Here is a 27164-nt window from a genome sequence, read left to right as displayed (position 1 = left end):
AGGGATGGGGAGGAGAACTGAAAGAATGTAACTCCCATGGGCTGAGATAAGAACAGTCCAGTAACTAAGGTATAACACAAACCATTGCTGCTACCACCAATAATAATAATGATAAGGGAAATAACAAGGGAAGAGAATACAACCGCTCACCACCCACTGACCAATACTCAGCCCAACCCAAGCAGTGATCTAGCCCTTTTGGGCAATTGCCCCCAGTTTATACAGTGGGCATTACGCGCTGTGTTATGGAATACCCCTTTGGTCAGTTTGGGTCAGGTATCCTGTCTCTGCTTCCTCCTGACTTCCCCTCCTCCCTGGCAGAGCATGAGACTGAGAAAATCCTTGATAGGAGTAATCGTTACTTAGGAACAACTAAAAACATCGGTGTTATCAGAGCTTTTCCCAGGCTGAAAGTCAGAAACACAGCACTGCACCAGCTACTAAGAAGGAGAAAAATGACTGCTACTGCTGAACCTAAGACATATATCTTCAATTGCAGCAAGTTAAGCGTGTGCCGTTGCTGGAAGCATGGCTTACACAATGAGTACAGGGCAACAAACTGTTCATGCTAACGAAGCAATGGGGAACCCCACACTGCTTAGGCCTCTTACACTACAAAAAAATTATGTTACAGTATCCCCTTCTCAGACTTAAAAAAGACGAGTTCATTTGTTGGCCTTTTTAATTAAGAACAAAAAAAAAAAGCGTAAACATTTTCAGATCCTGCATTCTGCCTGTCAAAAGCATGTTGCCTTTTCCCAGCTGCTTTTTTTTGGCAGACAGTCCTACAGTAGTATCAGTAGTCATCCTCTTCATCGGAGTCCAATACTTTCCTTCTGTTGAACTAAAATGAAATACACCATGTGAAAATAGAAGGATCACAGTAAATCCAACACACAAGCAGCCTCTCAATCTCCATGCATTGAAAACATTACATGGGAGCAGAACATTCACCCCATTACCCACCAAGTCCCTGCCTCATATAAGAGTGCAGGACAGACACAACAGAACACTGACAGCTCAGTGCCAACATTTGCAAACCTTACTATAGGTAAGGACTGATGGGATTGAATCTCAGAACCTACCATTGTAAGTAAGAGAGGTGGTAAATACAAAGTGAAATTCATAGAATCACAGACTGGTTTGGGTTGGAAGGGCCCTTAAAGCTCATCCAGTTCCAACCCCCTGCCATGGGCAGGGATACCTGCCACTAGAGCAGGTTGCTCCAAGCCCCATCCAACCTGGCCCTGAACACTGCCAGGGATGTGTCAGCTACAGCCTTTCAGGCCAACCTGTGCCAGGGCCTCACCACCCTCACAGGGAAGAAATGGTCCAATACCTGCAATTTTTCTGCCCTATAACAAATCAAAATTACATATAGGAAGCTAAGCTTACCTTTACTGTTGTTTTCTTTTCTGTTTGCTGACTCACTTTTTCAAGTATTTCTATCAAACCTTGTTCCGATACCTAGGAAAGCAGAACAAAAGCCATATAAACACATTCTGAGAGATGCTGTATCAAACAACTGAATCACATTTCCCCTTCTGTTCTACTGACAGGCAGCATACACCACAAAACGAGCGTACACTAGCTCTATAATATGCACAGTTTATTAAACCAGCACACTAAAGTGAGTAAGCACACTAAACCAAACAAGCACACTAATGTGAATAATGTATTTCTCTCTATATATATAGTAAGTAAAATGAAGCAAATCAGAAATTTATATATAAAGTACAGAGGAAAATTAGTAATGCATTAAGTCATTACTGCATAGACAGAACAGAGATTAGAAGAAATACATGATCAATCACCACTGAATCATCATCCAGGTCCACACTTGAAGCTGGGAAGCTCCGCTGCAGCCAATGCCAGGAGCCTCAGGTAATTGGGAAAATTCCTACGTGGTGCGTCCACCCATAGGTGAGACTCCAGACTGCAGCCTCAAGAGGGTCCTGCCTTTATACCCTTAGAAAACCAACCAGCTTTATGCCAGATCTCTAATTGTTTACTTGTGGAGCCATGCAGACTCTCATGATCTCCCTTGTTGTCCATGCTCAGAGTGTTGGCCAGGTGCCGCAGTGCGGCCAAGTATGAAGGTCACAGAACAGCTGCACACCTATGTTTTCCTGCCTCCTTCTGACAAACAGTCACGATGAACATAAACATGTGCACTCTACTGAATACACTTTGACAAAAACGTACTTTGTTATGTTGCTCAGTCATAAGAGAGAATTAAATCTTAGCTAGGCTCCCATCTGTTACACTTTCTTATAAAAGGAATTATATAACATTACTTAGAAGCTCTCAGTTGTCTTTTTCAGTTATTTAATTTACAGATACTAAAACCACCTCCCCCATCCCCCCTTTTTTTCTTTTAAGAGTGAATTGGGTTTGCTACAAATATATGCAAGAAAGAATTAGAAAAATATAACTCACCTTTCCAGGTAACTGTCCAAATCTTGCCATCTGTATAAGGTAATTCTCCACCGCTTTTGCTTTGTCTGGTTTCACAAGTGCTAGATTACTTACTACAAGAGAAATAGGTTCCGTTTGTTTTAAATCATACTCAAATACCTTCACTAGAAACTAAAAAGTGACAGATATCCCTATGCAACTGTCTTCTTCATGCCAGGGTCATAAAATAAATTCAGAAAGGCATTTTCATTTATGTAAAATATAGAAAGATACCAGAGTTTTATTTCTTACTTTTAAATATTTGATCCTAATTAATCTAATTTTGATTCTTACTACAATTCCTACTATTAATTAAAAAACCCCCACCATTTAGATGTCAGTTAACCCCTCCCCTCCAATTGTTGCCATCAAACTAAAAAGCTGTAATGCTTTTACCTTCTCACCAGCACCAGTGTTTTTCTGCTCTGGCCTCTACAGAAGCATACACATGCTTGATCTGAGAAGCACTGGAGCACACTAGGTGGGAATTCTTAATTAGAAAGTTACTTGGATACTTACATCTTGCACGAGCTGCTTGATCAAGAACTTGAGCTAGAATAGTATTTCTTATCTCTGCTTCCCTGTAAGGAAAAATCAACCACACATAAGAAGTGCGATTTGAAATACCTAAAATAATGTACACAAACCAGCTAACTACAGAAGACGTTCATGTCAGTGACTTCTTGAGGTCCCTTCAAACCTCACATCTACTCAATTCCTTTTGTAGCATTTTCGGTCGTGAGTAGCTCTATGTATGTTGACAAGTTACACAGCTGACCACAGCTTCAAGAAAGCAATGTGGATTTATTATTACTTACACCTTCCTCCTGTTTGTTATTACATCTCAGAGACAAAAGCCATGATACCCACTTGTAAATACTCTGCATTCAGAAATATGAATTCCATGCGGAATTCAAAGGCAGCGTATGGTACAGCAAGTGTTAAGGAACAGTCCATGCAACTGCAAGACAGAACCAAACCTCCTTATTTATGTAGAATTTTTCAGTAAGTCTTCATATGCTTACAGTTACTAAATATTTGCAAAATTGGAATTCTAGTTTATGCATTTCAGTTACTACAAATTTTGACTGTGTGCAAAGTTGAGCTCTTTAAACACTTATCTTCAATTCACCACTTAGTGCAGGTTCTGCACTGCTTCTGCACTAAGTTCTGACATGAAGCTTTTTGTTTCAGATTTTTAACTGCAATATATGTCCCAGAAAATCAAATCCACTAGGAAAGCATGTCCCCATTGCACTAACAGAGCCAAACCCAAACTCATCACTCAGACAAACATCAGTTTGGGAAGAGCTCTGCAAGTCTTCAAGGGATTTTTTATGACCAGCTCTTACCAAACCTGAAAAGCCAAGGTTTCCCAGTTCCAGAAGCAGATGACTGCGGGAGTGATAATGCTTTCCCCAAACATCCTGTTATACCACTAGGGATCATGAGGTTCATAGAACCACAGACTGGTCTGGGTTGAAAGACAGCTTAAAGCTCATCAAGTTCCAACGCTCTGTCATGGGCAGGGACACCTTCCAAGAGACTAGGCTGTCAAGGCACTGAAAAGGTTACTGCAATCAGCTGAAGTCCAAAGTGAAACCAAGCTGCTGGTGCTGTTTTCCTCCCTTTGCTCCCACACCAGCAAGGGTTCAGACTGCCCTGCAGCTCTGTGCTAGATCATCCTGTATAGCCATGGCCTGGGGGCCACACTTGCATTGATCAGATTTCAGCTAGCCCTGGATTAAATCTTCTAACATTTCAGCTGTTTTTTCTGGTGGCTTTTCCAACCACAAAAAACCAAAATCAGGTATTCCAAAGAAGTGAATATACTTAAAAAAAAATAAATATAAATACAAAAGGTTCCAAAACAACTCAGTGTGAGACCAAAAGTCAATAGTTCTCATTTATACCTCTGTTTTGCTTCCTGCTGCGATGAATCACCAGAAGGATCCTGAAGAATGAAATCAGAATAAATATGACCATCAACCCATCCAAAGCATTCAATATTCCAGCAAAGGCAACATAAGCTAAACCCGCCTGGACACGGATGACATCCTGATAGTAAGAATCTGCTGCCCTGGCAAATAAATGTGCCATCCCATGCTTTCCTGACACAGCAGCAATGCAAACTTGCATGATGACTTGTGCTGCTGGATCCATCCACAAACTGCTGTCAGTTTGCACATTATTAAAAGGCCTTCCTGTTGAGTTGAAGGTAATAAACTTTCCCAAAGCCCCAAAAGCACACAAAGGCATTTAAACCCCATTAAAGCAAGCAAAGGAGTAATTAAATTCAACACAATACTTTGTATTTATCAATGAAGAAGAAAGCACAATCCTAGCATGGTAGTTTGGGACTAATGAAGCCGAAATGACTATTCAGAAGCAAATAAAAAAAATAAAAGAGAAAAAACCATGAACTTTGTGTTGAATCTGCACCTCAAATTTCGTAAGTACCATTACAAAGTGTGGCAGCTGTACAGGAAACCATACAGTGAGAAGAAACGGGGCTGATCATAGCTGACACTTCAGCTCTAAAAACAGAATGGAACGCCCGGCGATGGTGACTCAGAGAGAGCGGCGTGGGGATCAGCCGGCGGAAGGAACGCTCATGGGCTGAGCCCCGCACAGCGACAGCACGGGCACCAGGGGCAGGGCCGGGGCGGGTGACTGCTCACTCAGGATGTCCCCAGCCAAAGCATCGGGCACGGCCGGGCCGCTCTCCACTGCTCCCCGGCCTCTTGCCGAAGCCTTTATTCGCGGCGGGACCCTTCCCCGCCCGCCTCCCGCCACACACGGCCGGAGGAGGCTCGGGCGGGGGGATCAGGCCGTGCCGCAACCACAGAGCTCCCGTTCGCCCCCGCCCGGGGGCAGGGAGCGGGGGGGCACTGCCAGGGCAGCGGCCGAGCTGGCTCCTCGTCCTTACCCCGTGCTTGGCCTGCAGCTCGGCCAGCCGCTGCTGCCGGAGCGCCTCCAGCTCCTCGTCCGCCATGGCTCAACGCCGGGCAGCACACCAGGACGCACCGCGCCGGCGCCGCGTCAGGCGCTACGAATCAACCGTCGAGAGCGCTGGCGAGGGGCTGGGCGAGGTGCAGGGATTTGTTTTTTGGCGCCGCCGAGGCCGGCTCGGTGACGTGGGGCGGGTTTGGGTCCATTGATGGTCTGTATCTCTGTAGCTTGGAGCCATTATCATAGCCCCCGACTTTCAGTGGGCAGCGCTCGGCCTGCGTGTGTCGGTAAGTTCTCTGGTTTCCTCAGAAACACCCCGAACAAGAAGGGACACACACAGAGTTTGGTCAGCCTTCCTGTCAGTGCAACAATGACTGACATTCCCCCTGCTCTGCTCAGCTGTGACTCCTCAAGAAATAACTCACTGTGCCGTGACCGCTGCTTCCCAGCGCAATGCACATTGGTAACTGGGACTAAAAAGTGTGAAATGATGTGGTTTCCTGCCCTCGGCTGCAGGTCTGGCCCTGTCTCTGGAATCTGACAACAGGTACTGGCAACAGGTACTGACCTTGAATGGACTGGTACAAAGTCACAGAAGCACGGACTGGGTTGGGTTTTAAGGGACCTTAAAGCTTATCCAGTTCCAACCCCCTGCCATGGGCATGGACACCTTCCACTAGACCAGGTTGCTCCAAGCCCCTGTGTCCAACCTGGCTTTGAACACTGCCAGGGATGGGGCAGTCACAGCTTCTCTGTGCAACCTGTGCCAGTGCCTAAGCATCCTCACAGGGAAGTCACTCCAATGTCAATTTAAAGAGACTGTTGTCAACACACTCATTTCATAGCATGGGTCATGTTACATGAACAACTTTACATCTCAAATTTCAGCTTTTAATGTTGCTCAGTGTCATGGTTTAAGCCCAGCTGGTAGCTCAGAACCACGCAGGCTTTCACTCATTCCCTCTTTTTTTTCCTCCCCACACTCCCAGAGGGATGGGGAGGAGAATGGAAAGAATGTAACTGCCACAGTGCAGCAGCCCAGATGGGTTAACCTCTGCGCTGCTCATTGCTCTGCTTCCATTGCTGCAACCACCCCCACAGGGCATTTGCCACCATCCATGAGTCAGTATAGAGATAAAGTACTGGCCACTTTTCTCGTTCAGCAATGTCCAAGGCAAGCTGAATGACTTTCACCTCTGCAAACTGACCTGATTCACCCCCTCCTTCAGCAGTTTCTGCAACTTGTCCTCAGGGACTCCATACGGCTGCCTTCTGTCTCTGACGCTTCCAAAGCACTGGAGGGGCCCAGTGGCCTAGATACTTGTCCATACTGTCCCACACACCCTGCCACTCATGACTGTCCAGCCTCAGGGAAAATCTCTTGGTGGTCCTCCTATATCATTACCTAACCCTAGACAAGATCCGAGCCGGACCTTGTTTAGCTTCCATGATTGGACAAGATGGGGTGTTCTCAGGGTGGTCAGGCCGTAGACAAAACATAGAGAGCATATGCAGCAACAAGCTGGTCCCCAGCAAGAAGAGCAGGGTGCTTTCAAGGGCATTGAAAGGATATTCAGGATCCTTAAATCTTCCAGAATCTACTCCCACTGTAAATATTCTGATGGGGGAGCACAGGGTGTAAGGAAATGTCTCCTTCATAGGCTGACCACCCAAGGAGGGAAAAAAAGATGTGTAATTGCTAAACACTTCCATTATATACCTCCCAAAGTATAGAGGTGATGACCACACTGGGAACGCAAGCCAGCCCATGTTTCACGATCAATGAGTCTATTGTATTACAAGTCATTACCATAAAGTACAGCGAAACAAGAACATTAGCCCAGGCCCCCCTGCCAATAAACACTAAAACAGCAAATACCGCCCGTAAGTAAGGTACGACATGCTGAAACTCTGAGATCGAGAGCAACAACTCTGCCAATAAATCAGCACTGTGACAGGTGACTATTAATCCAAAACAATTAATGCTTATCACAAATACGATTAGACACACTCTGATCAGATCTGTCGTTATCTCAATCCTTTGTGCCCCACATTGGGTGCCACAAAGAACAGTTGTGGTTTAAGCCCAGCTGGTAACTCAGAGCCACGCAGCTGCTTGCTCACTCCCTTCTCTTCCTCTCCCCACTCCTGGAGGGATGGGGAGGAGAATCGAAAGAATGTAACTCCCATGGGTTGAGATAAGAACAGTCCAGTAACTAAGGTATAACACAAATCACTGCTGCTACCACCAACAATAATAATGATAAGGGAAATAACAAGGGAAGAGAATACAACTGCTCACCACCCGCCGACTGATACCCAGCCTGACCCGAGCAGCGATCTAGCCCTTTTGGGTAACTTGGTCAGAGTACTAAGTACATTACTTAGCAACAACTAAACCCATCGATGTTATCAGTGTTGTTCCCAGACTTAAAGTCAAAACCACAGCACTGCACCAGTGGTACAGATACTAAGAAGGAGAAAAATGCCTGCTACTGCTGAACCCAGGACAGTCAGTCACGTGTTCTTACTAAAGGCTGTATGGTTTTTACTTGTACTTTGAGATCTAGTTTAACTTACGAAATTGAACATCAAAACCTCTTCTACCAGGATAAATAAGCCACAATTTCCTAAAAGTGGAGGTTTCTATAAAGATATATGACCGAATACTTGGTCATATATCTGTGATTTCTGGTCTGGTTTTAAAAAGTAAGAAAAGCTATCAAGTGCTTGTTCCATTCAGAACTGCGGTGAATGCAGACAATTAGTTGACTAGAGTTCATTTTCTTTGGAGCTTTCCATGCTCCCTATGGATGACGGGGCTTGTCAGCCCTACCTGCAAACCTTGCATCCATTCAGATAGCATGGGAGACATGTTTATACCTCGATAAACTCAAAACCGGGGGGGGGGGTCTATTTCAGGAGCACGTTTGTAGTGGGTTTCAACGGAGGGTTTGGGTTTTACTTCCGTGTTAGCAGCAGAGGGAGCCCTAGTTCTACAGAAGAGTGTTTGCCGTTCATCATCCATAAACACACCCACCCACCCCCCAAAAAGGCTGGGTTTTTCTGCTGTGCAGTATGTTCTCACAGATGAAGCTTTAATCTATATCGTACATCTCTGCTGCTGTAAATTCATGCTCCATTATACCACCATATGCTTCGCTTCAGTCAGAGAAAGCTGCAGTAATCCTAATACTTCATCTAACTTTATAGATATTTGTGTTGCGTATTTGATTGCATATTGTTTGCTCACACGCTTAAAGGTTATATCTTTATAAGTTGTCTTCAATGAGTTTATAAGCAGTGAGCTGGCAGCTGATGCGTTTTTATGTTTTGAGAAGGGATCATTGTAGTTATTGTCAGTTACAATATGAGATTCAGGAAGCAAAACTGAGATAGGTTAATTGAAAAAATCCAGAGCCATGTAGCACCATGCTTTAGGTTGTATATCTGTTTTGTCTTATCAGCTGCCTAGTTTTGTTCTGCTCTGGACAGCCTTTATTGTGAAAACATAAAAGAACAGATCCAAGTTTTTCAGTACTGGCTGAGTTGCTTCATAATTTTCAGGACTTTTAACTGTGATGCAGAAACAGTGGATTCCTGAAAGTTTTGTATGCATTTGATATGCCCATAGTGTGTGTCACTGATATTGATGAAGAATGGTAAACAGAAAATAAATGCTTTAAAAATGCTTTTTTTAAATTTTTTTCTATTTTAAACTTTTATGATAACTGTGCATCTTACACTGCAACCTAGTATATATTGTAAGTAATGTCAGTACTATGTAATTGTTAAATATATTAAAAGCATACTGTGTGTGGAATAGAAAAAGATATATATTGCTAACTAATCTCTATACAATATAAACACACATTTTAATATAAATGTATCATGTATAATAAAAAAAATATGTTTTAAGAGCCTTATTTTGGTATATTCTGTTTTGAGGTACTTCAACAGACATAATTTTCCAGTGCAAATTAGGCTATTGAATGCTTCTAAGTTGAATGATGTTTAAGAACTTAGGCTTTGTTACTTGGCCAGTGAGGGCTTAAAAGGCAAACCCCAGGATTCTGTTGAGGTGGGTAAGTCTCATACTGCACTGTGTGGCTACTTGTGTCTTACTTGAGGCGTCAGATCAAATTTCACATATATTCATATCAGCTAATTCAACAACAGTTAAAATTCTTGCCATTGAAAGGCAAGTTTAAATAAAATTTGTTACTCTGCTTATTGCTGTGATTCATTCCTTTTTATTTTACCTGTGTAATTTAGTGAAATTAATTGAAAAATTATTTCCTGAAGTTTTCTAGCAGAATTCATTTTTTTTAAATGGATGAAGAATAGTTCACTCTGGCACTAAAATGCAATGACACTAACAATATGACTAGAGAAAAATACGATTTTGGAGGGGAATACTCTATTCTTCATTTGCCAGCTGTAAAAGGTGCTCAATATCATCTGGATTGCAAGTAATAATGCACTAGTACATTAGTACTAGTATACATTAGTAATTCAGTGAAGTGACAGGAGGAGTTATCAATGCTATTTGAGATATGTAAAAATATCAAGGATATTAGTTTTGATAAGCAGGATCGTTCTCAAGCCCGTTGAGACTTAATTTCAAACACTAGAGGGCTCAAGAGACGTTTCTGATTTTTTTTTCCACAGTGATTTAATCACTATAAATAGTGTGTCTCTTTCAGCAGCGCTTACATTAACTTTATAATTATCCTTAAGATGAAACCGTATTACAGTGATAACAGAAGAATGGCAATGCATGAATAAGCTAATGAACAAAACATCTCCTTCCTAAAGCAGCTGTAACTAAAATAAAGTGAAATACTTCCAGCTATGACAACACTCTGGAAACTCGATGTCTAGTACTTCGGATTGGAAGATATATGAAAATACCTTGTGTAATGAAATACTTGCTTAGGTATCTTGGATCTCAATTAAAATTTTAGTAAAAATTAACCACATAAACATTGCTATTGTAATTTAAAAGACATTTAGCAAACATTGCAGTGCCCTCAAAATAACCTTTAAAATTTCCCCTTTATTTTCCATTATTCTATAATCAAACACACTAAGGCTAATAAGGGTTATTTGCAATGCAACAATTTGAATGGGTGCCTCAGTAGAGGGCTCTAAATAAATAAATGCACTCTTGAGAAACATTGTGCCCAGCCTGGGTCCTGGGTTTACAAAGATTTGTGAGCACTAATGTAGAAGTACAGTAGGATAGATTTGGAAATGGAAGGACATAGACATACAAGTCAAATGAGAGGAGATCTCAGATAGGAAAATACAGAAGTGAAAACAGGAGAAGTGCTTTTTGTTACATTTTTGTAGATAGCCTTTTTTATTATGTTTTATTTCAAAGCATAAACAGCTAATGTTTTGCAGATTTGCCATCAAATCTGAGGGGCACACTCAAATGTTATGTATGCTATATATATTTAAAGTCTGATACAAAAGCTGGGAAGTCAATGGCAATATCTTACAGATTTCAGTAGGAACTGAATCAGAGCTGAAGTCCAACACCTACAAAATACTTGAGTTCCTGTGTAACATGGGAAAACCCAACTAAATTGATGCCTATATGTATGTATTTCCTGTCTTAGGATTGCCACCACTCATAGATTTGCTTAGCTACAGAAGTGCCAATAGTAATTTTAACCTGGCTGAAGCCATTATTTGTGATTTTTATAGCTTTATGTGCTTTGATGCCTTAATTTTTTAAAACATCTGCAATAAATGTTTTTTCTTTTCCAAGAATTAGAGCGTGAATGCCTTGGGTGTCTTGGCTGAAATCTTACACCCTGGATTGTTCATTCCCTTTCTGGGTAATGTGTTTGTGCTCATACAAAGCAGCTGTGTTTAACAAGCTGGAGCACAGCAAAGCCAATAAAACACAAATTCTGCATTATCAGCACATCTATGAAGTGAGGGGTGGACTGTGGATTAAAACAACTTTCTGGTTTTCTTTTTCAATTGTAATATATCATCCCATTCTTCTGTAATAGTACTTACTGTATTGCTACATTTCTACAAGATGAAGCACTTTGTCAATTGTTTTGATTAATGACAGATGTTGACTATATTGTCTTACAGTCCCTTCTTAAGGACTTTCTTACCACATTTCAGATTCAAACTAGGAATTAATTTGAACAGAACAACTGTATTAACAGTCTAGAACCACTGTATTCAGCCTAATCAAAAAGGTTAAGCACCTCTGGTATATCACTTCTTCTGAAACGCATGTTCCCCAGCTCCTGATTAAATCACTGAACTATGACTAACAGGGAGTAGACAACTTAGAAATATCTCTTTAAGTTAAAGAAAAGGTATTGTAGTTGCCAGTGTATTGTTTTATATAATAAAATTAGATACACTTTTCTAAAAGTGTTAGTTTAGAAGTTTTAAAACTTGCTAAATTGAGGTATGGCAGTATACCCATGTTGTCCACCCAAATTAATTTTTGCTTTAAGAAAACCCCAAACAAACCCTTCTGCGTCTTTTGAATTTGATGCATTTGAAATGTGGCTCTATTAAAAGATACTACTGTGTAAAAATCAAATGCGTTAACCTAGCAGTTCTCTCCTGTGTATTAGTATCTGCTTTCTTTGGTAATAAGGATGAACTATTGTTATTTATTTACTTATTTTTGGAAATGACACGGGTTTACAAGAAGTGCACCCCCCTCCCTCCCTCCCTCCCTCCCTCCCTCCCTTCCTTCCTTCCTCCCTCCCTCCCTCCCTCCCTCCCTCCCTCCCTTCCTTTTCTCTTTCTCTCTTTCTCTCTTCCTCCCTTCCTCCCTTCCTCCCTTCCTCCTTTCTTCCTTCCTTCCTCCCCTCCTCCCCTCCTCCCTTCCTCCCTTCCTCCCTTCCTTCCTTCCCTCCCTCCTTCCTTCCTTCCTTTTCCTTAAGAGAAGTATGTATTGGATATTTGTTGCATTCCAACTGCTAAATTTTGCTCTAGCTTATGGAGGAGAATCGCCTTTAAATGGTATGGGACAATATGGGTTCGAGTTATTTATTTAATTAATAGCTTATGAAATAGCAGATGTACATTAAAAGCATTTAATATAACCCACTTTAACTCACTGTCTGTTACCTCTTTAGGCTGCTGTTTCATAAATAAAGACAGAAGAGTAAATGGACGCCAGACTGCATAGCAGGCTACAGAAGGTGGTGATCAGAAGACTGGAGCTGGGGGAGGAAAAGAAAGACTGGGATAAAAAGTAGTGCTTGCTCCTTTTTCATTTTTGTCATTGACTGTTGCTCAGGTCAAGGTATGGTGAGAAAATCTGGGATGACCCCTGCAGCATTTAGATATTCCACACACGTGGCATCGAACAGCAGCTGTTCTCAGGAAGGGCTGTGGACAGAACAAACTGAAAATGAAAACTACTCTCAGGAAAGCTGGCGATCCACTGCCTGAGCAGTCTTTTACCTATACTTAGTTACAGTAGAATTAAGTAAGATGTATACTGACTGCCTTCAGTGTGTCTCCCCACACCTGCTCATACCATTAAGGAAGATAATGAATCCTTCATGGAAGCATCATTCATTATGGATTCCTTGGGCTGCAGAAACAAATATATTTTTTCTGTTTTCCCTTATGTAGGTTTCCCATATGCTTCTTTAATTTTTGAAGATGAGCCAATTTAAAAAATTTAAGGGTGGTTTCTGCCTTTGTAGGTAGCATATTGCTTTTTATTACTTACTAAATCAGAGTATTTCTTATAATTTTCATTTGACTGACACACCTGTTAATTCTCATGTACATGGTAAGACACCTTGAATGAGCACAGACACCAGTATTGGCACTGTCACACTGTTCATAGTTATTTAAACAAACATTATCTTCAAAGGATGATCTCTATCAACCTGTAGAAAGCCCTTTAGGTAGGATGCTGAGAAGCTCACTAGAAACCTGCCTGGCTTCTTCTGGAGCCTAGGGCAGAATTGAATCAGATATATTTTCTTTGCCAAATCTTCAAATTCTGACAGTGTAAATTGTGTTCTGATTAGTTCTGCTGAGGCAAAAGTAGTTTGGGATTCTGAAATACAAAGAAATGTGGTGACAAATGAAATACATTGAAGTTTTTGAGAATTATGATTATAAATAAGAAATACGATTGAGACTGAAAGGATTCTTTCTGTTTACTTCATGTACACAAATAATTGAAAAATACTCCAGGCAAGGTTTACTAAGATTTAGTATCAGGCATATCCATTCGTTGTGGCTTACATATTAAATGCAAACCCAGCAGCCTGCTTCTCACATAGATATTTTATTAAGGCAGTTATAGGGATGAAGCATAATTTTGAGAAAATGGATGTTTAGAGAGTAGTATAAACTCATTTACAAAAGTCATTATTTAAAATAAAAAAAAAGTGAAGTGACTCTGTGTCAGTTACATAAGTCAGAATTCTGATTAGAAAAACTATGCTGAAACTTAGGATTGTAAAGAAAAGCTCTTCTGTACAGATTTTCAAGCTGTTTACTGATATTATTAATAATGTAAATACTTTGGGGGAAACAGACTATACCATTAGAGTGTTCTTCAGTGAGAATTTATTGTGAGTGTATTGTCTGATTTCAACACACCTCAGATTTCACTTCTGTATATGTATCTATAGCTCATTTAGTTTGCTGATATGTAGGAGGTGTTTCTGGCTGCATTAAGAGCTATGTCCACTTACATAGGCTATTGTAATTAAAACCTTTACCCTAACTTTCTTGGTATACAGCACACCCTAGTTAACAGCAGAAAGGGTCTTCCAGCTAGTTGAAATAAACTGGGAAGTAATTGTTATAAAATACTGAAAGATACTGAAAGTGTCATCAGTTCTTCATTTTTGGAGGAAGGATTCCTTCCGCTTTTAACATGACAGAAAGTGTTTCTTGCACCCATCCAACTGCCAGATTCCAAGAAAAAAATGTGAAGGGTAGAGAAAAAGCTGCATGAAGAGCTAGCAAGGATCAGACAACAGCAGCTGTACTTCTGAATAATTTAGGTTTAGTTTGCAAAGTTGTACAGGAAAGGATCATCACTTACACTTGCATTTGAGAAAATGGAGCTGCAAGTGTTGTCATAGAAAGTGACAATGTGCAAACCATCTGAAATAGCACAGCTACTGTCTTGTCACTTTGAGCTCAATCTTGCAGCACTGTGTGCCAACACATAGAATCACGAGTGGGAAGTAAATAGTGTAGAAAGAGATCTCTTTGTTGAGATAAGGCGGCAGTGCAGAGCCCTTCCTGAAAGTACGGACTGGTGCTTGAAAGCCATGTCTGTCAGGTGTGCCAGATGACATCTACATCAGCTTGCTCCAGGGGGTGTATTAATACTATTATTGACACGTATTATAGTTACTGACAGTAAAAGGTCCCAGGGGACTGCCAGCCCCTTTTTCCCCCTTGAAAGCCGGCTGCTGAGAGTGGCAGTCAGGAGCACTCAGTGCTGCATGCGTGTTTGCCTTTTGGTCAAAAGGAACTGCTTTTATAGCAACTTTTTCTGCAACATGCCTGTTTTATGTGGCCAGTTAACTTTAATGCTGAAATTTAGTTTTAATAGGTTTGGGGTTGTTTTCGTTGGTTAAGTAAATCTTGGGTTCTATTTCTTTCTATCCCCAGAAACATTCTCTGGTTAAGCTATGTGTCACCTAAACACATTTCTTTCAGCTTTACAGATACGGAGGTACTGGGAGTCGATTACTCGTGACTAAGGATGTAACTTTGTAACTTCAGCCCAGTGCCACTGCGCAAGTACAACCTGGGAGCAAAACTCGGATTTTATAATAAGGGGCTACCTAGAAACCAACAAGAAGATACTGTCGGCAGCCACCCGCGTGTTGACAGGCGTGGCAGACAGCCGGCGGGACATCCCCGTGTGCCGCTGCCCGCGTAAGCGTGCGGCGAAAGTGGCTCTGGGAGAGGACGAAGCTTTGCAAAGGTGAAGCGGGAGGTGGAGCAAGGAGACGAGGCTGCAGCTCGGGGAGGATCGTGGGGGCCGGCGGGCGGTTAACCCAGCGGACACCTCAACCAGGCGCACGGGGCGCTTTATTCCGTGAGAATCGTGCGGGCACGGGTAGGGCGGGCAGCGGCGGGGCGGAGTCTGCCCCAGCCCCAGCCTCCGCGCAGCGCTAGGCGCGGCCCCTCCCCACCCGCCCAGTGTCCGCCGCGCCGCGGGAGCCGCGGACTGGGCAGGGCCGTGCCGGCCGGTACCCACCATGGTGCCCGGCGGAGCACCGCGCGCTGCCGGCTGCCTGCTGCTGTGCTGCGCCCTGGCCGCCGCTCGCGCCGCGCCGCGAAGGAGACCCTCGTTCGACGGGCACGTCGCGGAGAACCGCGCGGCGGGCACGCGCGTGCGCGGGCTGAGCATCCCCCTAACGCGGCTGGCTCCGGGGCCGTGGTGCGCGCAGGTGCGGGGCCGGCGCTGGCGGCTGCAGCTGCTGGGCGAGGGGCACTCGCACTTCCGCGTGTGGCTGCACGCCCGCACCGCGCGCGTCCTGCTGCGCACCGCTCGCCCGCTGGACCGCGAGGCGCGCGAGCTGTACGCGCTGCGCCTGGCGCTGTGCTGCCGCCGCTGCCTGCCGCGCGCCGCCGCGCCCGCAGAGCTGGCCGCCATCACCGTCCGCGTGCTGGACGACAACGACAACGCTCCGCGCTTCGCTGGGGACCCGCGCCGCGGCGTCACGCGGCTCCGCGTGGAGGAAACGCTGCCGCTCGGCTCCACTGTGTGGCAGGCGCGCGCAGAGGACGCGGACGCGGGCACCAACGCGGAGCTGCGCTACTTCGCGCTGCCGCGCAGCGAGCACTTCTTCGTGGTGCCGCGCAGTGGGCACGTGCTGCTGGTGCGGTCCCTGCTCCACCTGCGAGCGCCCCTCGCGCTGCGCCTCTACGCGCGGGACCGGGGACGGCCGCCGCTGCTCAGCACCCCCCTGGAGCTCGAGGTGCTGCCGCAGCCCAAGCGCCTCCCAATGTCCCACGATGCAGCCCGACGCCGCCGGCGGTCTGTGCTGGTGCCGCCCCGCGCCGCCGCCCGGCCGCTGTCCCTGACCGTGCCAGAGGACGCCCCCCCGGGCAGCCGCCTGGCGACGCTGGTCCCGGAGCGCTTCGCTTCCGCCTGGTTCGACCTGGTGTCGCCGCCCGTCGAGGAGTCGCCGGTGCATGTGGATCGGGAGAGCGGCGCGGTAACGCTGAGCGCCGGCCTCGACAGGGAGGCGGTCGCCCACTGGAAGTTCGTCGTGCGCGTCCAGGAGCGCACAGGTACGTGCGGGCGTGAGGGCCCCCACAGGGGCTGCCCACAGACATGCGGCCGTTGCGCTCGCCCCTGGGTTGCAGCCGCGAGCAAAAGTTACGTCTGTACCCAGTAGTGGTCTTGTCCCATCCATTGGTTGGAGGGTGGGTTGTCCTTTAAGAAGTCCCCAAGTGACAGCACGTGCGTGGCAGTGGTTCAGTGTCAGGTGTTGTATGATGTTACATTGTGGAATGTGTTTGATCTTTTACATCTGTATAACTATTAAAACAGTGTAGGGCTCATTTTATAGCATAGGGGGTATGTACTGCTCAGCTGTGTAAAACTGTGTGAGGCAGTGGGTTGGTTATCGGAATGTAACTATTTCACCTGTCAAAATTCTTAGCCATTAAGAAGCAGCATGGGAAGTGTGTGGCGTAACCAGAGTGTAACTTACGTGATACACATGCTGAGGCAAAGCACTTTGGATACGCCAGGCTGCTTACACGCAAGTGCTTTCTGAAAAATGCTTCCTGTAGCTCTGATCTGTAAGTGCGTGGCCTGAAGCAGCTGAAGCCATCGAGTTTTGAGTCGTTAAAGCTCCACGTGTTTGGTGGGAGGTTTTGAAGGGTTGGTGCCTTCTTGTTTCTATGGCTGCACTTCTCTTAAAAACCTGAGGAGTCAAACGTGCGCCATTGAACCTCTTGTGTGTGATTTAAACTGTCATCCTTTACAGGGTGTTAAGTTAGATAGAATAACTCATTTCATTTATGTCTGGTTGATTATATCTCTTACTTTTTCAAATTCTTTATTTTCATTTTGAATTGTCATCTTAATATTTTTCACCTGTGAAAACAGAGCTTAGTTTAAGCATGTTTTTAATTCACCAGATGGTGGGTGTCTGTGTACAGTCCCCTTGTCTCTCGCTATTTTTGTGTTATGTGTGGTTCTAACATTGTTTTGAAGATTGTCTGGAATGTGAGTATTCAGAAGAAAGTTGTATCAACAGAAACGAGGTGGTTGAATTGATTTCAGCTTGGAAAGGTTTTGAGGGGGTTTTAGGGTTTTATATTATTTGTCTTCTAGTGCTTGTGAAAACTAGCAACATCTCAGCAGTGCAACTGCTCAGAGTAACTTCTGTTCTTCACAGAGCAGCATAGGCAGGCAGAGAAGTTCCCTACACTTTTCCTTTCCCTCATCTTTTCTGTTTTCTGAATGAGGGGCAGCCTGCAGGAGTGAGAGGCAGTTTATTCCTTGGTGTCTGTTAAATCCCTGAGGATGTCCACAGGGATTCTCATTAGCGCTGACAGTTTCAGTGACTTCCCCAAGAAATTCTAAGGAAAATGTCAAGATAAATTCAAGAGTTCAAGAGAGCTTCTCATCTTGCAGTAGAATGGTAGCTGCTACCTCTTTAGCTAATTCTCTCCTTATTATAATGCTTTTTGGCTGTCAGTAATAATTTATTAAGACACATGCTTTGTTATTTAAGGATGTCTGTTGGAATAATTAATTTACAGTTATTACTTCACATCTGGGCATGCTTGGGTTTTCTGTCTGCCACTCTCAGCAGATGGATACCACACTGGAAGTCCCTGATTACATGGGTATCAATTAATATCTTTTAATTTGTAGTTTATACTCAGACCCACTCTGCCACGATAATTTAGCTCCTCTGTTGCTTTCTTTACTTTTTTACTTTTCTGGTTTGCTTTAACTTCTTTTTTAAAAGCCATATGAGGGTAAGGGACAGAGATGTGACAGACTGTAATTGTTCTATATGCAGAAAAGGTTTGCCTCCCTCAAAGTCATCTCTTGATAAAGTTTATGTTTAATAAATGAGCAAACTACGGTACTTAAAATTAGCCCATCAGATGCTTCATGAATTTTCAGAGATGACAGTAGAGAAACATTTGTGCATAATTGTACTGTTTCTTGAAGGATATACAGTAGGACTGGGTACAGTAACTAGTGGCTTTATCTTATGTTAGGGTATGAAAATGGGAAAAGAGATTTCTCCTGATGGCAGCTGGAGGGTTAGGACATTCTAGAAACGTATCTTCCCAAACTTTTTGTCAGTAGATGTTTTAAGTGAAGATATATTGCAAAGTGAGGTGTTAGAAGAGTCCAGATACTTGCAGAGCCTTCTCAAAACAATGTCCTCTCAAACTCCAAATATTTTATTTGCAGTAACAAAAAAAACCCAAAACCAAACCCCCAATTAAAAAAAAAAAAAAAAGTCTATATAAGGTAGAAGGCTTAGATGTTGGAGCAGTTTAAAAAACAATTAAAAAATACTAACTTGAGTACTTAATTTGCTAATAAATGTAGGCCAGTAGGTAATAGCGGTATTGACCTAAAGGCTTGCAAGACTTTTAACACTCTCATAAATCTCCTTTGAAAAAAAAATCGAAATGACCTAAAAATGCCAGGAGCAACCTTGCTTCTCACCCATTATTGTTTAATCATAATAATATAATATCTCTTTCCTCAGTACATTCAAGGACTGTAAAATAGTTGTTCGCAGTTGTAGTGACATGTTCAGTCACGTACATATTCTGTATTGTCAGATGTTTTAACTCGGTATCTGGCATTGTCAGTTTTATCAATTAGACTGGTGCAGAGGTGCCTACATTTTTAACCAATACATGTATTCTGTTTTCAAGTCTTGTCTTTTAGAAGTATCCATTGGATTTTTGAGGGAAGAGACATTCTATATAATCCTAATGCTGTCAGAAGTCTGAGAATTCATTGGGTTTCATAGACTGACAGCATCTTCTATAATTGGGCATGGTGAAAAGAGATGGGTTTAGAGGCGACTTTAACACACAGTATTTGAAATGGCAGTCAGACTATTCCAGCATGCGTATTTTCTAAGGCTTGTCTTAAGCAATGCAACATTCAAAAGTTGTTATTAACCAAATATGTTAACATATTAAAGCCCTCTTTTCTTTCCTGCCGCCCTTGGTGTAACAATAGAGGTAGGTGAGGGATTTTTTCCAGTTGGTATATGGAATGACAGGATTTATTACTTTGCAGTAGCTGTGTGCAATCCAGTGCATCTTTATTACCCAACTTTGATAGCAGGTTGGAGGAGCTAATTCATGCTACTTTACGTTGAAACCCATTCCTAGAAAATCAACGGTGACATAACAGAAGAGTTTTTTTAGATAAAACTGGATTGGGTAGAGCCATAAAGAACTAGTGAAGAACCTCAAGAAGAAAGGAACAATTATCCAATCAAGATATTTGGTCACTTACTTTAATTTTCAGGATGTTCTTCAATTTTGGCAAGTCTTCAACTTGGACTCCCTCAGAGGATCATGATTTTGAGAGGGATTTCATTCCTTCTATGTTCTAAGTTCCTCTATGTGTCTTAAATTTTATGTGAAAAATTAATAATGATTTTACAAGCTTGTGACACCCTTTTTAATTTATTAGAAGTTTTCCTAAGCTTTTTGGACCAAGTGTGTAACCCAGGCTTCATAGTATATGAGTATTAAAGTTTTATCCTGTGTGTTTATTTTATTATGCATGTGTGGTTTGTATCTTACCAAAGGATCACATTTCTAACTTTGAATAGTTAATCTGAAATGTTATATATTCTCATATACGTTTAACTCTGCCTTGTTAAAGCTTCTTCATCATAACAACTGTGCTTAATGAGGCACTCTCCTTTTGAGCGTGGAGATTGGAAAAAGGAATCTAGTGAGGAAGCTAACAGCAGACGCTGTCCTTGATCTGCATGGCTGTTCGCTGAAAGGTGTTTGAATAACAGATTTTCATGCTTTTTCCTGGAAAAGGGACATCCTTTCAAAAAAGTGAATTTTGTCTTAAACTAGGAAGATTTTAGATATCGCACAAATCCTGTTTGTGTTGTGGTTCGGACCTTGTGGACTTGAAGGAACGTTGTTGGATGTGCAGTAATTCTGATTTTACTAAATGGGTTTTCCGCTGAGGTGGTCCATGTTTTTTACATCTATTGAAAGGTTAAACAGGTGTTGTGCTACAATTAGTCTAACATAAAACAACGAAAGTCTAAAATTTAGGTACATCACATAGGTAAACTGTGACATTTTTTGAAGTTCTTCTGGTTTAGAAGCCAACAATTGTATTATGTTTATGTGTAATTCTTATGCAGAGTATGTTGGTAAAGAACTGATTTCATTAGCTGTATGGATCTAGAAGTTTGCCTACGCACAGGCAGATATTTTACAGACTGATTATTTATATTTTTTTAGTGACTTACTGCTGCTTTTAAAGAACATTTTTGCTATGGTTGAACTTCCCAGCAAGTCACTTAATATTTTGCTTGTTTGTTTGGGTTTTTTTTAAGAATGAAAGTTGTGAGTCGTGGCATATCACGTATTTCCTGTGAGCAGAAACTTTAATGTAGCTGGAATTCAGAGGAAGGCCGTATAATAAATCCTTCTGTTTATCAGTTTCAGACACAGATAGGTCTGAAAAATAAGCAATTATAGATAGATACTTTTGATGAGGTTTCAGCAGTAGATTTTGAGAATTTATTTTGGTGATAGGGAATGAATTTCAGTGCTGCAGCTTTTGTCAGTAATACTAAGTTAAAAGAAAGTAATTCCAACTGGAGTGAATGTGTTAGAAAAAGCAGACTTCAGGATGAGCTGCCCTAAGAAGGATTTTTGACGGTACACGAATTGACTCTAATAGAGAATTAAGCAGCTAAAGTAGGAAAAAACCTCTGCACTTGAGTTTATAATTTTAGTCTTAATTTTTAATATAAATTGAAAAGACAGCAGTAGAGAAGGATAATAATTAATTTTGATATTGCTAAAGGCAAATAAGTGGTGTTTGCAATTATGTGGGAAAAGCAATCTGCTCACAGAACCTGTTTTCATTAGTTTCCGTAGTGAAGATAAGTAAGAAAAGAGGAAAAAGTACTTTCTGGACAATTGAAAAGATGATTTTCCCCTTTTGAGTATGAAGTAGTATTTTCTATATGGCTTCTGACAATACAAATTTTTAATAGAGGATGTTCCAGTGTTATGTTACTGTCATGTCTATGTGCAGCAAGATGCACAGAACTATTCTTTTAGTAGGATTTTTTTTGATGGATGGCATTATGTAAGATATCTGCAGTGTACCTGGCTTGAAAGTCAAGTATCTAGCGTTTAATATTGAGGAAATTCTTGTTGCTAGTGTGTTACAAAACAGTTTGAAAATTCTTTTAGGGATGATGAAGCCTGTGTCAGATTCGTGACTTACCATCTCAGTACTGGGTTGATGTGCACCGCTGGATGTAGTTGAATATGACTTTAAGGTCTCTTAACTATTAAAACAGAAGCACATGGAGGAACATACCCAAGTCCTTTCATTTTTTGGTTAATAAAGTTTGTTAGAGCATGTGAGGATTAATCTCAGTCCTGACGCAGTTCTCCACAGTTTCCTTACAAGCAGAATGTTATAATTAGGTTCTAAGTACCAGCATATTAATGTTCAGTAAACTGACAATCAGTAAGTGCAAGAGTGGAATTTGTATCCAGGTTTGTTACTAGTTGTTCAATAAAAATCAGTTATGCTTCAATTGTGACTTATTTTTTGGTAGAGGAATTCAGGCACGTTAAAAACTTCAGCAGAATGCGAAACTGCATGGGTTCACGGGGTGATTGGGATACTGATTTCCGGACTCCAGAGAGGCAAAGATGAGTAACCTTTCTGATCCTGGCAAGGTTACCAATGTGGCGTTCAAATCCTCGATAGATCTTGCTATTACAGAGGCAGATTTTTAAGGTTCTTAACTTGGTTTCTAAGTTAGTGCTTGTTATTTTAAGCCTGTGGTATGCCCAGGCAAACTAAGGTATTATTGAGTATTTGCAAACTTGTGACAGCTTCCACAAGATCTCTTATTTTCAGGAGACAGGCAATTTTGACACTATCTTCTCCCTTTGGCTCGTATTCTTTCTGGACAGCCTTAAGTGTATTTCCACCTCAGACTCAGATCAACATCTAATGAGTTCCCTCCTCTGCAGTTTCTTTGAGTGTCTTGAACTGGTTGCCCTGGAACTTTAAGAACACATACCCTGGCATGAAACACATCTCTTTGAAACACATCTGGTTCTGTTTAGTGTGGTAGTGGGAAATAATATTCATGCTGCTACTTTTTACATCATTATTTACATCATTACTTTTTACATCAGGATGGAGGGGGAGGGACTCTTCACTAGGGACTGTAGTGACAGGGCAAGGGGTAAGGGGTTCAAACTTAAACAGGGGAAGTTTAGATTGGATGTAAGGAGGAAGTTCTTTACTGTGACGGTGGTGAGGCACTGGAATGGGTTGCCCAAGGAAGATGTGAATGCTCCATCCCTGGCAGTGTTCAAGGCCAGGTTGGATGAGGCCTTGGGTGGCATGGTTTAGTGTGGGGTGTCCCTGCCCATGGCAGGGGAGTTGGAACTAGATGATCTTAAGGTCCTTTCCAACCCTAACTATTCTATGATTCTAAGTTACTGTCAATACACTTTCTGTTGCTCTTTAGAGAAGAAAAAAAAGTGATGCACTCAGAGTTACAGTTCTAAAATTCAGATGAATTAATGCAGTTTTACCAGTTTAGGAAGAACTTCTGTGATTATCTTGGCTGATTCTCTATTAACAGAATTGTCTGGATAAGAACAGAAAGCACTCAAAGGTCATGATGGGTTAAGTCTCAGTAAGAAACTTACATTTGCCTCTGTTAATCACAGCACAAAGGAGTTTTCTTTACCACAATCCACTTACTGGTTGTTTATAGGTTGCAGATTACGATTCGGTGTACTAAATATGCCACTTGCCATCAGACAGGGGATCCAAAGTGTGGAAAGCTGAAGCTTGCCAGAAGCTGATGTGAAAGATATATTAATACTTCTATGGGAGCAAAGGGATAAGGTCAGTAAATGTTCATCAGACAAAAGCTGGAACAGGGATGATTTTTTGGAGAGGGTAGAGAGGGAGGGAGACCACAGCTGCTAGGTGGCACCCCTTCCTAAGGGAATATCCCTCCCTTGCAGGATAACACTACAAGATCAGACATTTTGGTGTTGAAGAAGATCAGCCGAAGTCAAGAAAACACTCAATATGAGTTACATATCTTGCTTGCTTTATTGCTCGAAGCACCTATATTTATATAGATAGCTACAGTCCACGCGCACTTAGCTGTCTTTTCATTGGTTACATAGATCTGTTCATGCACCTATCTATACACTGCCATTGGCTAAGCTAGTATCTCCAGGCAAGTCTCTGCATCAGCAGGGCACATTCCTTGCAGTAAGCGTTTTCTTCTACTTCACACTTTTTGTTGCAAAGTTCCTCATTTTATGCTGCATCAGGGATAGTTCACGGTCGTTCAACCATCTCCAGTCCTGGGTTGTGCAGCCTTTCATAAGACACAAGGCCTATATTGTTCAGTCTCTGATATTCCTCATGTCCATGTTCAGCTAACCACTGTTCCACATTTTGGCAGCGCTTTATGTTTAGAATCTTAAATACTAAGGTCTTTGTATTATTAATTAGATTAAACCTGATAATTTTAGTTTACTTCTTTCTATGGTGTTTCAGTTCCTGTACAGCTATTTTGAAAATAAGTGAGTTTATGCATTTTCATGTATAATAATACTGAAATCAAGTATTAACACCATCAACTTTCAAAATTCTGACTTTACATCCATTATTAAACTTGTGGATAAATTGTGTTGTAAATATAGACAGCTGTTTTTACCCAGACCACATTCCCTTTCACTTCCCAGGGTTATTAGCTGGGGCATAGTGCCATGTCAGTGCAGTTGTACTCTTTCGGAGTCAGACAGAGTGTGCATACACCACTCTTCTGGAGTTCAAGGAATTCAAGATGGACTGCAGGAGCACTCAAGTTGGCTTCTGTAGTTTACAAGTTCAATGCCAGTCCACCTGGAGCCAAGCTGGCCAGAAGGCCTAAGTTCACAGAATCACAGACTGGTTTGGGTTGGAAGGGACCTTAAAGCTCGTCCAGTTCCAACCGCCCTGCTATGGGCAGGAACACCTTCCACTAGAGCAGGCTGCTCCAAGCCCCATCCAGCCTGGCCTTGAACACTGCCAGGGATGGGGCAGCCACAGCTTCTCTCGGCAACCTGTGCCAGTGCCTCAACACCCTCATTGTAAAGAATTTCTTCCTAATGTCTCATCTCAATCTCCCCTCTGTCAGTTTAAAGGCATTCCCCCTTGTTCTGTCACTACAGGCCCTTTGTAAAGAGCCCTTCTCCAGCTTTCTTGTTGGTCTCATTAGGCACTGGGAGCTGCTCTAAGGTCTCCCTGGCTCTTCTTCAGACTGAACAAACCCAGTTCTCTCAGCCTGTTATATTTATACTGTGGTCCCTGATGTTACTGATAATACTCATCAGTTACAAAAAATACCACCTTTGTCTCAGTGTTGTGTTACGCCAGCTAAGTTGCTTCAGAACATGAGCTGGCTGTATGTGATTGAAGGGAGCATTTTTATTTTTTTTCAGTTGAAAAAAAGGAGAAAATGGCTTTCTATCTTCTGTATCACTTTACTTCCTTAGGAGCATGAAGATTTTAATCCTATCTTTTGGTCTTGTGTTCAGGAACTTGCTTCAACCAGGATGTTTTCCCACTTTTTCTTCCTTTATCAGGAATGCTTGCCTCCATTCCTGGAGATTTCGGAGCAGTTTCTTCAGTCTGACGTTTTTCCTTTCTGCCACCTTTTCAGTAATGCCTGCCTCATAGTTACTACTTGTTTAGGAGCTTGGCTGTCTTCACTGGTTAATTTAATAATAGCAGAGATATAACACTTTTTCCTCAATTTTAAAAGATCTTCTGTTGTCCATTTTTGGAGAATTTGAATAGTTCCTTTCTGTGGTGGTTTGTTTCTGGGGTTTTGCTTAGTTAGTTATTTTTAATAGCATCTAATCTTTAATACAAGTGAAAACCATATTAGGATTTCAGGGAACTTCCTAACCAGAAAAATCCCTAGTTAGGGTAGACTGGTTAGAATTTTTTGGCAACAAATTGATTTCCACAATTCCGAGCTGCTGTAACCGTCGCACAATATTGCAGACAATATACAGTCAGGAACCTATACATGTTTCTGTTACTCTGAGTGCGGTTAAGTAGCTGTCTAAATATGTCTTTGTTTTTCTGTGACCATTAGGGAAGGATTGGTACTTGGAGAACTTGTCACTTACTGTGATAGACGTAAATGACAACGTACCCAGCTGGGCCATGGAGCCCTTCCCGTTCCTGACTGTGGTTTCACCTGAAGCTGCGGGAGGTACCGAAGTATATAAGCTGCTTGCTCTGGATGAAGATGAAGGGATCCATGGAGCTGTAGAATATTTTCTCTTGGAAGGTAAATTTTAACCCTCTCAGTCCCTGTGTATTAGGCTTCACTCGTGTGACTTCTTTGGCTTTTAGCCTCAGTCTCGTTAGTGAGAAATCTTCCCTTGCTCCTGTAAAAGGTTCATAAGCCTTCAGCTCTGTGTGTGAGAAAAATCATCTTTTATTGAGGGCATGGACAGATTTGCCAGGTTTGAAGGGTGTTCCCCTTTCGAAGTGGAGTTCCTGTCCAGAATGTCACCTGGGGGGTGGTGGGGATTGGAGCAGTCAGCCCTCCTCAGGGCTTTGGCAGAGTGGTGACAATGGCAGCAGTGGTCAGCACTGCTCTGCTGGACTGACTGCCTTTTTATGAGATAGGGCAGTACGTGGAGCACGGTTTGTTGGGTGGAGAGGGTTAATGTTCCTTCTCTAACAAATTTTTAAGGGACTGGGTTGTGCCTTAGCTTTGCAAAGCTAACAAACCTCTTAATAACTTGGCTCTTAAGAAAAGTAATAGTTCAAAACTGTGTAAGCAGAAGGGGAGTAGCAATACCACTCCTAAGGTGATTTCGTTCTTCTTGGCCAGGAATCTAGCAGGGTGTTTTCTGATAAGGGATACTTAGGGTCAAACAACAGCGAAGTATTGGAGGATAAAGAAGAGTGATAATTGTTCAGAGAAGTAAAATGCAACTTAGAAATGTACTCATGAACATGATTACTGATATCTGATTTCAGAGTTCTAAACAAACTTCTGAATTTTTGTGTGCATGCTGATTCTAAGCCAAAACCAACTAGGGAATCATTACCCTATTTGCCTTCTATTTTTAATCAAATAAAACTGTCTTGCTGATGGCAACTTGTGGATTTGTTTCTTTTAGGTGGTGAAGACAGATTTGAAGTTGAGAAGGACACTGGCTGGATTAAAACAACGGGTTTGCCACTGGTGAAGGACAAGGAGTATTTACTGACTGTACTAGCAGCAGATAAACTTGGAAGCAGAGGGTCTCCAGCCTCTGTTTCTGTAATTGCTGGATTTCGACCACCACAGTTCACTAACATATCATACTTTGTTTATGTTCCTGAAAGTATGCCACAAGGGAAATCGTAAGTAACAGTTAAAAATAATGCAGTGAGATTGTTTCCTAGTTTATTTTCTGTTTGGTCTCCCCAGAGCCTCAATTTTATTTAT

The 27164-nt window shown here is 42.4% G+C and overlaps 2 protein-coding genes across 2 annotated transcripts in view; one reads left to right on the top strand and one right to left on the bottom strand.

Moving 5' to 3' along the window:
- Positions 1–796: 796 nt before the first annotated feature.
- On the bottom strand, positions 797–5452 carry PDCD5 (programmed cell death 5; the record flags this gene model as incomplete). Its single annotated transcript, XM_080637434.1, has 6 exons — positions 797–844; positions 1396–1467; positions 2440–2531; positions 2977–3038; positions 4371–4411; positions 5387–5452. The coding sequence occupies 6 exons, from the start codon at positions 5450–5452 to the stop codon at positions 797–799; spliced, it is 381 nt and encodes a 126-aa protein (XP_080493560.1).
- A 10201-nt stretch (positions 5453–15653) lies between these two features.
- LOC308232309 (neural-cadherin-like) overlaps positions 15654–27164 on the top strand; it is a gene marked incomplete at both ends in the record, with an annotated part of 59730 nt that continues 48219 nt past the window's right edge. The window contains 3 exons of the mRNA XM_080638382.1: positions 15654–16692; positions 25812–26009; positions 26854–27079. Coding sequence (XP_080494508.1) covers positions 15654–16692; positions 25812–26009; positions 26854–27079 — 1463 coding nt within the window. The remainder of the gene's footprint in view (positions 16693–25811; positions 26010–26853; positions 27080–27164) is intronic.

Source organism: Psittacula echo, assembly GCF_963264785.1.
Source record: "Psittacula echo genome assembly, chromosome: Z".
Classification (NCBI taxonomy): domain Eukaryota; kingdom Metazoa; phylum Chordata; class Aves; order Psittaciformes; family Psittacidae; genus Psittacula; species Psittacula echo.
This window is presented reverse-complemented; position numbering and strand designations above follow the sequence as displayed.